General features: G+C 38.3%; 1 protein-coding gene across 1 annotated transcript in view; it reads left to right on the top strand.

The window, feature by feature from the left end:
• Nucleotides 1-15,333, top strand: part of mta3 (metastasis associated 1 family, member 3) — a 211,968-nt gene that overhangs the window by 175,803 nt on the left and 20,832 nt on the right. Inside the window, exon 19 of the mRNA XM_072265019.1 lies at nucleotides 656-810. Coding sequence (XP_072121120.1) covers nucleotides 656-810 — 155 coding nt within the window. The remainder of the gene's footprint in view (nucleotides 1-655; nucleotides 811-15,333) is intronic.

Genomic DNA, 15,333 nt, shown 5'->3' with positions numbered 1-15,333 from the left:
AATCGAAGTATTGAGTGCAGGAGTTGGAATGTTATGCTGAAGTTGTATAAAGACATTGGTGTACTCCGTGCAGTTCTGGTCACCTACCGACGGGATAAATAACAATAAGATTGAAAGAATACAGAGACAATTTATAAGGATGTTGCCAGAACTTGACAACCTGAGTATTTATAGTGAAAGGTTGAATAGATTAAAACTCCATTCCCTGGAACATAGAAGAATGAGAGGAGAGGACTACAAAATTAAGAGGGGTATAGATTGAGTAAATGCAAGCAGGCTTTTTCCATTGAAGTTAATTTGAGACTAGCACTAGAGGTCATAGGATAAGCGTGAAAGGTGAACTGTTTAATGGGACCTGAGGGGGAAACCACTTTACTCAGAGGGAGGTGCCAGTGTTGAACGATGAAAGATCTCAGCCCAACACTGGACCCTTTACTTTTTTCCATGGATGTTGCTGATCTGCTGAATTCCTCCACCAATTTGTGTGTTTCATTCTTTGAAATAAAATGTTGTCTAGTGTATACCCAGTAAAGATCCAGCCAGATTTTGCAGAAGTAATGCTGATTAAGGGTCATGATAAATTATAACCAACAACAAGCTATCAAAGGACAGGTATCTTTAGTTCAGCCTGCTCTCTTTTATTTCTTTCTTTCAGAACACTGATCATTTCCCATACTTGGCTAATGGAAAAGGAATGTCGACTGGAATCAATGTACTCCAGCCTGGTACTGTTCCAGTGATCAAGAGACAACGGCCAAACTGGATTGAAGCACCTGATGATGGTTTTTTTAAAGTTACTGAGAAAACAAGGTGGGATTTCTTTTTTTCAGTATTAGAACTTAATGAAATTTAGTTTAAAATGTCATGTCGTATATCATTTTAAAGTACAGATAATTCTTACAGTGACTTGGTTATGCAAAAAAAAATTCATGTTACATTAGTTTTATTTGTGATATAGCACGAGTAATTAATGTGCAACATGGTTCAACATTATATTATTATTCAGTTTTAATCAGCTTGAAAGTTTGCGCACATAACTACTGGCATCATGATTACTTGGGATTTTCCTGTTTCATCAAGCTGTCCAGTTCCGCTGAGTATGGTGTCAGTTTACAGACTTTGATCAGGTAAAGGCTGTAGGGTTGCTTTTTAGTTTTATAAAATCATTTGAGGCAGGCAGGTAATGTGTTGAGAAAGCAATTGCATAGTAACTTAGCAATAATAGTAGGGTTGGTAGGAGACAAACGTGGATTAATAAAAGAGAAATTATATTAAATCTGTTGGAGTTTTGGAAACTACTGAGAGAAAAGTTGAGCTGTATTTGGACTTTCAGAAAGATGCTGTCAAGAGCTTACTAAAACGATTCTAGCCGATGGGTCAGTAGTTAATATTTTGGCAGGAATGAAAGGTTGGTCACTTTCAGATTTCAAGACAGTTTTTATTAGGATATTCTAGTACCAGTGCCTAGCTGTTTGCATTATGTATTCATGATTTGGATGAGAGATTCAAGAGTAATATATCTAAGTGTGCTGATGAAATTAAATTTGGATGGCAGTGGCATATTTAGGGCTAGAGACAGGTCAGCTGAATGGTAATGCTCTGGAGAAATGTATGGATGGGATGATGCAGGCACATTATGGAAGGAATGAATGTTTAAGTTGGTGGATAAGGTATCAATAAAATAGACTGCTCGATCTGGAATGATATCAAGACTCTTGAGTGCTTTTAGATATATATTCGTCTAGGCAAATGGAAAGGCACCGTAGAGTTGTTGGAACAAGTCAGCTGCTGTGAATTACCTAGCCCTTCCCCATCGTGGCACTGTGTTTGGTTTATTATACTTCTGACCCACATTGGCCCACAGGATGTAGATGAGGGAATAGACGATGGCAGTAGTTTTAAATGTAAAATGGAGGTATTTTGGCTCGCTTAGATTAGAAATATTAATTACCTGTCAATGTTTCTAGCCATTCATCAGGCCTGGCCTCATTTTGACTGGGCATACAGGCATGAGTTGACACATTATCTGTAAAACTGTGGGTGAAATTGACCCCTCTGCAGTCATCAGCCAACACCTTCACTTATTACATAGTGAATGGGAAATCACCAATGAAGCAGCTTAAGATGGCCTACTGTAATCACCTAAGGATTTCCTGCAGCAATTTCCTGATTTCTTGACTTCCTTGCCTATATCTGACCCGATGCCATGAGGATCTATAAGAGTCCAGAATCAATTAAAGACCACAAGACATACGAACAGCAATAGGCCATTGGGCCTGTTGTGTCTGCTCCGCCATTCCATCATGGCTGATATATTATCCCTCTCAATCCCATTCTCCTGCCTTCTCTTTGATGCCCCAACTAATCCCAATGATTTGGCCTCCATAGCTGTCTGTAGCAATGAATTCCACAGATTCACTACCCTCTGGCTAAAGAATTCCTTATCTCTGTAATAAATGATGTCCTTCTATACTGAGGTTGTGCACTCTGCTCCTAGACGCCCCCACTTTTGGAAATATTCTCTCCACATCTATTCTATCTAAGCCTTTCAATATTCAATGGGCTTCAATGAGATCCCTCCTCCTTCTTCTAAACTCCAGCAAGTACAGGCTTAGAGCTATCAAACACTACTCCTACCTTAACCCTTTCATTCCCAGAATAATTCTCATGAACCTCCTCTGGATCCTCTCCAATGCCAGCACATATTTTCTTTGATAAGGAGCTCACAATACTGCAAGTGCAGTCTGGCCAATGCTTTATAAAGCCTCAGCATTGCATCCTTATGGTATATTGTAGCCCTCCCAAAATGAATGCTAACATTGCATTTGCCTTCTTTACCACTGATTCCTCCTACGGGTTAAACTGTAGGCTAACTGGACTATAATTTCCTTTCTACTGCCTGCCTCCCTCCTGAAAGAGTGGAATGACATTTGCAGTTTTCCAGTCCTCCAGAACTATTCCAAAATCTATTGATTCTTGGAAGATCATTACTAATGCCTCCACAGTCCCATCAGCTACCTCTTTCAGAACCCTTGGATGCAATCCATCTGGTCCAGGTGATTTACTACTTTCAGACCTTTTATCTTCCCAAGCACCCTCTCCCTGGTAATAGCAACTACACTTACTCCTGTCCCCTGACGTACTTGAATTTCTGGTATACTGCTAGAGTCTTCCACATGAAAACTGATGCAAAATATTTATTAAGTTTGTCTGCCATTTCTTTGTCCCCTATTGCTACCTCTGCAGCATTATTTTCCAGCAGTCTGAAATCCCCTCTTGCCTCTCTTTTACTCTATCTCGGAAAAAAACTGGTATCCTCTTTTATATTATTGGCTAGCTTACCTTCAAATCTCTTATTTTTTCTCATGGCTTTTTAATTGCCTTCTGTTGGATTTAAAAATTATTCCCAGTCCTCCAATTTCCCACTAATTTTTGCTATGTTATCTATCCTCTCTTTTCTTTTTGTGTCTTTGACTTTCCTTGCCAGCCATGTTTGCATTATCCTCAATTTAGATAACTTCTTCATCTTTGGAATGTATCTATCCTACACCTTCTGCATTGCTCCCAAAACCTACAACCATTGCTGTTCTGCCATTTCAATCAACTTTGACCAACTCCTCTCTCATGCCTTTGTAATTTGCTTTACTCCACTATTATACTGATACATCTGACTTTACCTTCTCCCTGTCAAACTGCAGTGTGAATGCTATCATATTATGATCATTGCCTCCTAAGGGTTCCTTTATTTTAAGTTCTCTAATCAAATCTGGGTCATTACAGAACACCCAATCCAGAACTACCTTTCTCCTTGGGCTGAACTACAAGCTGCTCTAAGAATCCATCTTGTAGGCATTCTAAAAAATTCCCTCTTTGGCATCCGGAACCAACCGATTTTCCCAACCTTCCTGCATTTTTAAATCCCACATGATTATTGTCACATTGCCCTTTTTAACATGCCTTCTCTGCCTCCCATTGCTGCTCCTCCAAGTGGCCATGTTCCCTGAGTAACAGGTGATTCTTTGGGATCACAATGGAAAAGTTCAGCATTTTGGGTGAAACTTAAAATTTGGGCAAGTCAGTAAGTCTGATTATGTCAGGCTTCTGTTAACCAAATCAATCAGACAATTAATCTCAAAGAGTGACCACCTTCAATAGATGCTTGAGGGCACTTGGCAGGATTGACTGAGCATGACTTTGTCATGGCTGAATCCAGTGCCAGGGAGGATGCATGATCCAATTTGTTTTGAAATAACAGTTTCAAAAATTAAGTGGCTTCTTCGCCCATGTCAGGATAGATCCCCATTTGCCTGTGTCATATCGGTCAGCTTTATTACGTGAATTGCCTTTTTCTTTTATACTTTGTTTAGTGACTTTTAGTAGCTAATGATTTTAAGTTTCAACGCAGGTCCTTGTGAAAACTCTGGGTTAAGTATTATCTCCAGAGGTTTACTAGTAAGAACATTTCAAGATGAAATTTATATCCCTTTTATCTCAAAGTCACCTGTTGTGCTTTAGATGCCTCTGTGCACAGCTTTCAAGTAGTATTAACCCTGCCTGTTATAAAGTACATTTGGAAGACCATAGTTGCAGATTGTATTGTTTTTTTTGTGCTTTCTGCCTTTTCATTGTCATGAGTAATTTGTATCTAACCTGCTCAAAAGGAAATTATTCCCAGACTGAAACTATCTTTTTGGAATGGCAGACATCTTGAACACAGGTTAAATGTAAAAGCAGGTTTGTATTGCTGCATAAATTTCATTGTTTTTAAAAAAAACCTTGTTTTCTGCGTATTCTGCATGCTAAAAGGAAGAGTTTGATTGATAGGTAGTTTTTATTTTGCTGTTTTTTCAAGCAAGTCTATGTTGCAACAATCCAGCATATACAGTACTTACATTGCTGGACCCTCAGTGTCTGACAGTCTACATTCATTACATGACCAAGAAGCACAGGTTCACTGATGATACAATGCTTAGTGGGAAAGGTTGTGACCTTTTCAGCTATTTTTGGCTGGTTAGTAAATCATGGGTGCTGTGCGCATTGATGATGTCATCATGAGCGGGAAGTACAGAAGAAGAAATAACATGTGCATTGGGGTGACTCATGGCAAGGCCAATATCCTCTTTGCTGGAGTTTCAACAAGAAATTCGCTCAAACACACTCAAAGCATGTGACAAACATCTTTTTGTAGGATTTATACATAAATGGCATGTTCTAATGAATCCAATTTTTATGCAAATGTATTTGGATGGCTTCAATGAATAGGTGATGGAAGTAAAATACAGACAAGTACGAGGTTATTAATTTTTAGCAGAAAGAGTAGTAAAATTGTTTTTAACATAATGAGAAGCTAGTAAATGCTGAAGTATGCAATATTAAAATGAACATAGAACATGCAACTTATCAGGAAGGAAAATGATGGTCTTGAATTCAAACTGGTGGAGTGAATTGGATGTAGTGCAATGTAAATTTACTAGATTAATTCCTTTTGGGGAAAGGGTGTGTAAGAACTTCCTATAAAAATGATAAATAGTCTCATTGAAATACATAATGTTCCATAAAGTTGATGAATAGATGCTCAGAGAATATTTGTTTTGGCTAGAAAGTCTAAAATTTGTGTCACGATGAGAAGTCAGGTATTTGTTTACTCAGAGGACTATGAATCTTTGAAATTCTGTACCTCGGCAGTGTTGGTGCTCAGTTGGGTACATTCAAGGCTGAATTTTGGACAATAAAGTTCTCAAGCCTTTCTGTTTTTTGCATCACTCAAACAGAATGTAGTGTATGGTAAATTGTTTTATAATCAAGAAATCTTTTACTTAATTGAAGAGTACATTTCTTCCTTTTTCTCTAAGGTGCAGGAAAACATTCAATAGACAATGTTATATTGGTAGAAGAATATTAATAAGTCAAGGGAATGATGCTAGCTGAAGCAGTGAAATAGCTTTGAAAAGTAGTTGAAAGGTCTGCTGAATATCACTTTGTCTTTTAAATTTTCATGTGCATGCATGATTATTGCTATAGATTCTATAGTGCAGCACTGTGTCTGTCTAAGCTTTATAAACCTCTTTTTGTGATTACATTTGGGCCTAGATTACATTTTTAAATACTCCTCAGCTTAGCATGAAGCATGGCTCAATATTGAGAAGTTTTTTAGTCAGTAATAGCAGAAAGCTTTTCTCTTTAGGCAGTCTGATATGACAGTCCTTAAGTGTAGGCGATGCTATGTTGTACAATACAAGTTCATACACCCAATCAATGTCTTTAGATTTATGTGGCTATATTAAGTTGCCGACATATTTGTGATTAACCATTAAATATTAAGCCTTCAGAATCAGCAAAGGGATTATTCCATGTCTGCCTTGTAAATTATAGAACAAAAATGAGTTAAGTTTGGATGTAGTTATGTTCATTTAAGTCTTTGGGGCATAGGGTTTGAAGGATTGCAGTAATTAACTTCCCTTTCACTGTTTTTAACATATCAGTTACTTGCTCTTTCAATAATAGGTGAGATTTTCAAACCTTATTTATAATTTTTCTATTTGTAATTTAATAGATATCATTTCAGTGTTCAGACTTTTGTTTTGTTCAACTATGTTATCTAGATCTGAAACCATAATTTGAAAAAGGAGAACAAAAAATTGTGATCTTAGAAGATAGAGCAGTACAGCATAGAAACAGGCCTTGTGGAAATTAAATCTCTTCTCTCTGCATTCTATCGATATACTTCCATTCCATGCATGTGCCTATCTAACAGCTTCTTGAAAGCCATTATCATATCTGTTTCCTCCACCTCCCCCCCACCCCCGGGCCAGCCCATTTCCAGGTACCCACCTACCCCATACAAAATTTTTCCTTCTTGCCTTAAATACACGTCCTCAAGAATTTGACATTTATCCCCTGGGGGAATAGAGACTCTTGACAACCTATCCTTCTCATAATTTTATGAAGTTCAATCATGTCTCTCTTCAGTCTTCAATGCTCCAAAGAGCACAACCCAAGTTTGTCGAACCTCTCCTTATGGCTCATTACCTTTAACTCAAACATCATCCTGACAAATCTCTTATGTACCCTTTCCAAAACTTGCTGATCCATTCTGTAATGGTGTGACTAGATTTGCACGTAATACCCAAAAGTGCAGTCTAACCAACGTTTTACGTCACCGTAACGTGACTTCCTTACTTTTATACCCAATGTCCAGACCAATGAAGGCAGGCATGCTATTTGTCTTTCTTACCACTCTCTGGGTGGTCAAATTCAGGGAGCTATGGACTTGAACCCCAAGATTCCTCTGTATATCAGTGTTGTTAAAAGCCCTGCCATTAATTGTATACTTTTCCCTTATATTTGCCCTCCAGAATGCAACACCTTACATTGCTCAAATTAAATTCCATCTGCCATTTCACCATCCATATCTGTAAGTGATGTATATCCTGGTGTAGCTGTTGACAACCTCCTTCATCTGTCAGCAACTCCGCCACCCTTTGTGCTGTCTGCAAAATTGCTAACACACACAATTACAGTTTAATAAAAATCATAAATACTCAGTGACCACTTAATTAGGTACACCTGTACACCTGCTTGTTAGTGTAAATATCTGATCAGCCAATCGTGTGGCAACAACTCAATACAAAAAAGCATGCAGATACGGCCAAGAGGTTCAGACCAAACGTCAGAATGGGGAAGAAGTGTGATCTAAGTGACTTTAACCATAGAATGATTGTTGTTACTAAACGGGGTGGTTTGAGTATCTCAGAAACTGCTGATCTGCTGGGATTTACATGTACATCAGTCTCTAGAGCAGGGTTTCTCAGCTGGTGTTCAATGAGAGGTCACTAGGAGTTCCACGAGAGATCGAGATTAAAAATGAAACATTGTTTTTCGAACTTTGCACGACATGTGATGCTAGTGGGCAGGGACGAAACAGCCCAGTTAGCAATCCTGTTCGAGGTCTCTCAGCACAGTGTGGCAGTGCACAGTAGGACTGTGTTTATTTGGTTGAGTTCATTCTCAGTTTTTGACGCGAGATAGGGGAGGCTGTGGATAATTGGTGAGCGCTGTACTGCACGGAGGGGTGTATAGTAGGCCGATGAGCGTGAAGTGCATTTTCTGAGCATTGAATGGACTTGTCCAATTTAGGCTGTGAGGTCAGCCTCTTCCTCCCGAGTTACCTCCCCCAGCTTCCCCTAACACGCCGCCGACTGACTTATGGAGTGAACAAACTCTACCAGTGTAGTAGAAAATTGAAGGGAAATTTTCATTCTAAATAAGGAATTTTATGCACCGCAACTTAGCTGCTGGCCTGTCGCTTTGCTGTTGTAAAATTTATAAAAGGGAAAGAAGGAGATTAATTTCAAGAAGGGTAAGCTAAGCTTAACTACCTGTTTTTTTTTCAAGAAAGATTGGCTAAAAATTCATTCTATACTCAAAAGAGCATTGGCAATTATTTTTCGATTATTATATCCACAACTTGTTGATCACGCTAACATACCATGAGCTGCAGATATTATAATTTTCACCCAGGAGTTCCCTGAGACCTGAAAATTATTTCAAGGGTTTCTCCAGGGCGGAAAGGCTGAGAAAGGCTGCTCTCGAGTTTACGGAGAATGGTGTGATAAACAAAAAAAAAAACAACATCCAGTGAGTGGCAGTTCCATGGGCGAAAACACCTTGTTAACGAGAGAGGTTATTGAGTCAGGAAGACAATAGTAACTCAAATAATCACAGGTTACAGCAGTTGTGTGCAGAAGAGCATCTCTGAACACACAACACATGGAGCATTGAAATGGAGGTAACTAATAGAACCAAGTTTATAATCACTGAGTGTATATCTCACATGCAGTAGTGGTCCCAGCACTGATTCCTGTGGAGCACCACTGGTCACTGATGTCCAGCCAGTATAACATCCTTCCAGCACTATCCTCTGCATTCTATGAACATGTCAATTCTGAATCCAGCTTACCTTGTCACATAGATTTTGATTAAGATCTGCCTCAAATTATGTTTTACTGAAAAAGTTATTTTAAATTTTAGCAGTTCATTAGATGTTTTAGACTACGAATTCAGCCACTTTAGCAGCAAAATTATTGCTGTTTCCTTTTGTTATTACCTGTCAGCAAAAACGCTGGTTGACAATAGTTACAGTAATGTGAATGAAACCAAGTTTATAATCAGTGACATATAATGTGACATTTGTTGCTTTGTGGTAGCAGTGTAATACATAATGATGACTATAAATTGCAATAAGAATACACAACTAAATATTGCGAAAAGACAGCGAAATAGTGAGGTGGTGCAGGTGGGCCCTTGGATCATTCAGAAGTCTGATGATGGAGGGGAAGAAGCTGTTGTGTGTGAGTCTTCGGGCTCCAGTACCTCCACCCCGATGGTAGTAATGAGAGGAGAACATGCCCTGCATGGTGAGTGGCCTTCATGGATGGATGCCATTGTCTCGAGGATTTGCCTATTGAAGATGTCCTTCGATGATGAGGAGACTAGAGCCCACGATGGAGCATGCTGTGTATACAGCGCGCTCTGCAGCTTTTTTCAATCATATGCATTAGCCATACCAGATAACGATGTAACCAGTCAGAGCACTGTCCACAGAACATTGCTGAAGTTTGCTAGAATCTTCTTAAACTCTGAAGGAAGGCTACTTCTGTGCCTTCTTTCTAATTGTGTCAATATGTTGGACCCAGGAGCTCGAAACTGCTCAGCCTTTCCTCTGCAGATCCCTTTGCTGAGGACTGCTGTGTGTTCTCCTGATTTCCCCTTCCACAATCAATTCCATGGTCTTGCTGATACTGAGTGCAAGATTTTTGTTGCGAACCATGCAACTAGCCAATCTATCTCACTCCTGTACTTTTCTTTGTCACTGTCTGAGATTCTGCCTGCGACAGTTGTATCATTGGTGAATTTTTGATGGTGTTTGTGCTGTGTTTAGCCACACAATCATAAGTGTAGAGAGCAAAGCAATGGGATAACCATGCATCCTTGAGCTGCATCTGTGTTGGTTGTCAGTGAGGAGAAAATAATGTTACCGTTCTGCATATTCTCCAGGTAAGGAAGTCAAGGATCCAGTTCCAGAGCAAGGCACAGAGCCCCGGTTTTGAAGCATAGTGATGAGTACTGAGGGGATAATGGTGTTGATCACTGAATGCTTCACATAATTCTGTTAATCTTACTTAAAGGTTTAATAATAAAATTTAATTATTTTACTTCTATGCTTTACATTCTTCTTATTGGCACTAATCCAGTCAAAGTGCAACATAATTAATGCAAAAAAACCTCTTTGTAACTTGCAGAAAAGGACTATGTATTTGTGATTTTATGAGTTTTTTTATATAATGAGAAATTAGTGGAGTCCATTCTCATATTTTTGGGGTTTATATTTTACAAACTGATTTAAAGCATTTTGTTTATATCCCCCATTTGAAGCAACACACAACACCATCTACTGAAAAGGATTGTCCAGTTGATGCTGTTTAATTCTTATATTTAAACTGCATTGCTTTTCCTTGCTGTACTGTAAGTTAGTGTTTCATTTTGTTAACCGTTTTGGTCTTTTACTTTGATCACTTTACTTTAGAAAAGTTCTGATTGTTCTTGTCACTGTTCTAACTGTATACAGAGACTACATGTTGTTTGTATTTTGATTTTTGAAATAATTCAGAATTGGCATGTAGATGTTGAAGAAAGGACACAATGGATTAAAATGAGAAGCAAAAGCTTGAAAGCAGATTAAATCCTCACGTGAAACTCATCTTGCTTCACTAATCTCTTGGATGATCAACTTGCTGGTTTTCAATTAATGATTTTCCAGCCGATATTATATGTTAATCCTAGTTACCACATGAGCACAAGAATTATTTAAGGATTTAAGGAAATCTCTTCAGACTGAGTGTCAGTGCCCCCTGCTGCTTAATAAGGAGTCAATACAACTTTGTTAAAATAGTTGCGGCTGCTTTGGCTATGTCAAGTTGCTGAAATCCAAAATTTAGTGTCCCTGGCTACTCAGATTGAAATTAGAAATGGATTTTCCTTTATAAATAAAAAAAAAGAGACTTCTATAAACTTAGGTTTTAAAAACACAGCACACTTAAAAATGTCAGAGGAAAGGTCTTTTGACGTGTATTTAATTCAAATTTGTGCTATTATCGTGACAATTTGGAAAATTATTTACAAGTCTTTCTATTAATCCACCTACCTTTTCACATGTACATTTATTATTGATTAAATTACTGCTGTTTCTGAAGAACCAGGATTGTTTGCACATTTATAAAGCAAGTGAAGCTGTTGAGTTTGCAAATTGACCTTTCCTCATTCACTGCTTTAAATATTCGTGTAATTGACATATTCCAATCCAAACTATTGCACTTAAAGCAGCTTTAGGGTGTCACTTATTTTTTTTAATCATACAAGTATGTTTTGGGTGAGATCCACAATTTTATTATGAGCAGATCATGTATAATATTTTTGTTTTGCAGATGGATGCAGAGTTCCAGTTTCCCCAAAGTCAGGAAGTAAGTTGTTTGTGGTAATGGCACATAATGTTGCCTTCATATTTGTACATGTATGTGTGAACAGGCAATCATATTGCAAGGACTTGCATTTCTAAAGTGACTTTCAAGTCCCCATGGCATGTAAAGTCACTTCTAGGCTGAATACATACAGCAGCAGTATTGTCAATTTGGCAAGTAGTGTGCAGAATGGTAGGAAATTTATACACATCAAGATCCCATAGATGTCAATGAGATAATACTGTCAATAATAATGTGAATGGGCTGATAATATGATTTTTTTTAGTGATCTATTGATGAAATGAAGCAGAGATAACAATTCCCTTCTAAATTTTTCCCTTCTTGAATTTGCCTTCCCCTAAAAGCTAGGCCTTCAAGGGGTGACTACTTGTACATGTAGTGAATGTTAGAAGTTTGGACCTGTTTTTCCTCATGGTATTTTAGCTAGGTCAGTTCTGAATGTTAAATCTAGGACTTTAATCTATCAGAATTGCTGCAGTTGCTCTGGGCTAGTACAAAGATTACATAGATGTGCCTTTATCTTTTGGAATGGCAATTCAGGATGAACAGGCAGGACAGCCTGCTCCCATTTCATAATTATGAATTTGGTTTTCTTTTGGTTCATCTAATTTCTAATGGGCCCTGACTGTACGATAGAACTAATTCTCATTCGCCACTGCAATAGTAGTTGAAAAAAGCTGCAAAGTTACTGGTGTGAGAGGTGCAACTTTTTCACGCTGGAAAAAAGCTGTTTGGGACTGGGTAACCTTTTATTCACAGAGAGAGCTTCCTTCTGCAACAACCTTGCTTGGATGTTTGTCACTCTTTCTTAAACCAACAGATCTCAGATTAGAAAGCCTAAATAGTAAGAAAGCATATTGTGATAGATGGAAATAGCAAAGGTATGAAGAAAATTGAATCTGATAGGAGGGGATAGTGGGACATGGAATAAACGGAAGGACAAGGGGAGGGGAACCAAAGGGAGAAGTGTGTGGGTCATATTCGGATCGAGAGAATGGAGGAAGGGAAAGAAATGGGTTGATGTTTGGGGGGGGGAAGGGTCAGATAAGGAAGTCAAAAGAGGATAGAGGGGAGTGGTAACCGGAAATTAGAGAAATTGGCGTTCATTCCATCAGGTTAGGAGCTACTCGGGTGTTCTTCTAATCTGTGCCTTGCTTCGACTTGGCCATAGAGGAGACCATGGACAGTCATATCAGTGTAGGAATGGGAAGTGGGATTAAAGTGACTGACCACTGAGTGATCTGGCTGGTACAGTGGTCACGTATCACCCCCACCTTCTTACTTCATTCCCAATCTTCCTTTCAATTTTGGCCCATGTTTGGTTTCAACTACTCCTCAATCCTCATGCATTTCCTGGCAGTGTTATAAACTTCTTGTTTAATTTAGTAATGTATCCTCTGGCAAAGAGTGATCATAACAGGAAGAACCAAAGTAAACAGTGACTTAATAAATCCATTTACAGAGGTATGAGGAACCAGTTGATCAAATAATATTTAAATGTTTGACTGCAGATAAATAAACTGTAATTTTCATGAATACACATTCCATCAAGATATAGAGATGCTACGGGATATATGCTCCAATCACAGCTACCTAGAGAAGACTACTTGTCTTCTCTAGGTAGCTATGCTTGGAGCATATATCCCGTAGCATCTCTATATCTTGATGGAATGTGTATTCATGAAAATTACAGTTTATTTATCTGCAGTCAAACATTTAAATATTATTTGATCAACTGGTTCCTCATACCTCTGTAAATGGATTTATTAAGTCACTGTTTACTTTGGTTCTTCCTGTTATGATCACTCTCTGCCAGAGGATACATTATTATGACATTACAAATGGCAAAGGAATAGATTATTAAAAAATAGAGGTTTAGGGTGAGAATTCCATAGCTTAGATGTTGACAGTTAAAAAAAGCATGGCCGCCAATGAAGTGATTAAAATTGGGGATGCTCAAGAGGTCAGATTTGGAGGAGCATAAACAGCTAGAGAAACATAGAGCTACAAGAGATTATACAGCAATGGAGGGACTTGGAAGCAAGGCTGAAAACTTTTAAATCAAAGTACTGCTTAGGCAGATGTAGATGTACAGTAAGTCATTGTGAACACAGGGATAATACGTGAATGAGGAGTTACAAGTTAGGACATGGTGATTAAGTTTTGGGTTTCGCAAAGCATTGAACAAGGGAAGTGGGGAAGTGTATTGGGATAGTACAATCTACAACAATATATAAAACAAAACTTGTTTGTATAAAATATTAAATCAATCTAGATAAAGCTAGAGGTGATCCAAGTTTTTTAAAAATTATTTTCTGTAAGCAGATGTGTTCCAGTAATGAGATGCAAAATGTGAAGCCTCAGGGATAAGGTTTAAATTTATGTTCCTCTTGTATATATCAGGCAACCAAATATAGAATTTATCCATCACTAAGGCAATTAAGCTGAACTCAATAGTTTGAAAGAGATCACAGAGGAGAATCCAATAATACTTAACAGTTCTGATCTACCTGGGATGGTGCCATTGCCACACCTGGCATTGATTTTAGAACGCTGCTAAAAATAGTATGTTTCCAAAACAGATTTTTTTTTTAACTTTGCACAATTTCCAGAGCAATATTTGAAATAAATGTATTTGTAATTAGTTATTCACTAATAAAATTAGCCACAAATTTTGAAAATGTCATTATCATTTGAATTTAACACTTTTCAAAAGGATGCCAAACCTTGTAGACTTAAATATTAGTATTTCTAAAGCTCACTATGTTATGGTAAACATAAATATGTGCACTTTAACTTCAAAAGATATTATAATTTGGTTGTTTAGCCCCCCAATTTCTTGTCTAGTTGCTCTAGTTCCTTTGCTGTAACACTTCAGCTCAATCATAACACAAAACCATGCCAATGCCTGCACGGAATTGGCCAGTGAATTGAATCTCTTGGAGTTATTGACTTAAGCAAGCTTTTTAACCATTCTGTTTCTTGCTGTCACTGATCGGTTAGGCTTGTCATTCTTAGGTATTTGAAGGAGAAAAACTCAATGTTGTGGTTTTACATAAGAAATAGGAGCAGGAGTAGGCCATCTGGCCCATCAAGCCTGCCCCATCATTCAATAAGATCATGGCTGATCTGTCCGTAAACTCAGCTCCATCTACCTGCCTTTTCCCCATAACCCTTAATTCCCTTACTATGTTAAAACCTATCTAACTGTTTCTTAAATATATTTAGCGGGGAAGCCTCAACTGCTTCCCTGGGCAGAGAATTCCTCAGATTCACTACTCTTTGGGAGAAACAGTTTCTCCTCACCTCCCTCCTAAATCTTCTCCCCTGAATCTTGAGGCAATGTCCCCTAGTTCTAGTCTCACCTACCAATGGAAACATCTTTCCTACTTCTATCTTATCTGTCCCTTTCAAAATTTTGTATAAATTTTGTATGTTTCTATAAGATCCCCTCTCATTCTTCTGAATTCCAGACAGTATAGTCCCAGGCGACTCAATCTCTCCCCATAGGTTAACCCCTTCGTCCCTGGAATCAACCTGATGATATTGGGTGATAAGGAAAAGGCTGAGGCATTGAACGACTATTTTGTGTCGGTCTTCACGGTGGAGGACACCAAAGCCAGTATATCCTTCCTCAAGTATGGAGACCAGAACTGCACACAGTACTCCAGGTGCGGCCTCACCAGTACCCTGTATAGTTGCAGCATGACCTCCCTGCTCTTTAATTCAATCGCTCTAGCAATGAAAGCCAACATTCCATTTGCCTTCTTAATGACCTAATGACCTGTTGTACCCG

Source organism: Mobula birostris, chromosome 8, assembly GCF_030028105.1.
Source record: "Mobula birostris isolate sMobBir1 chromosome 8, sMobBir1.hap1, whole genome shotgun sequence".
In the NCBI taxonomy this organism is placed as follows: Eukaryota; Metazoa; Chordata; class Chondrichthyes; order Myliobatiformes; family Myliobatidae; genus Mobula; species Mobula birostris.
This window is presented reverse-complemented; position numbering and strand designations above follow the sequence as displayed.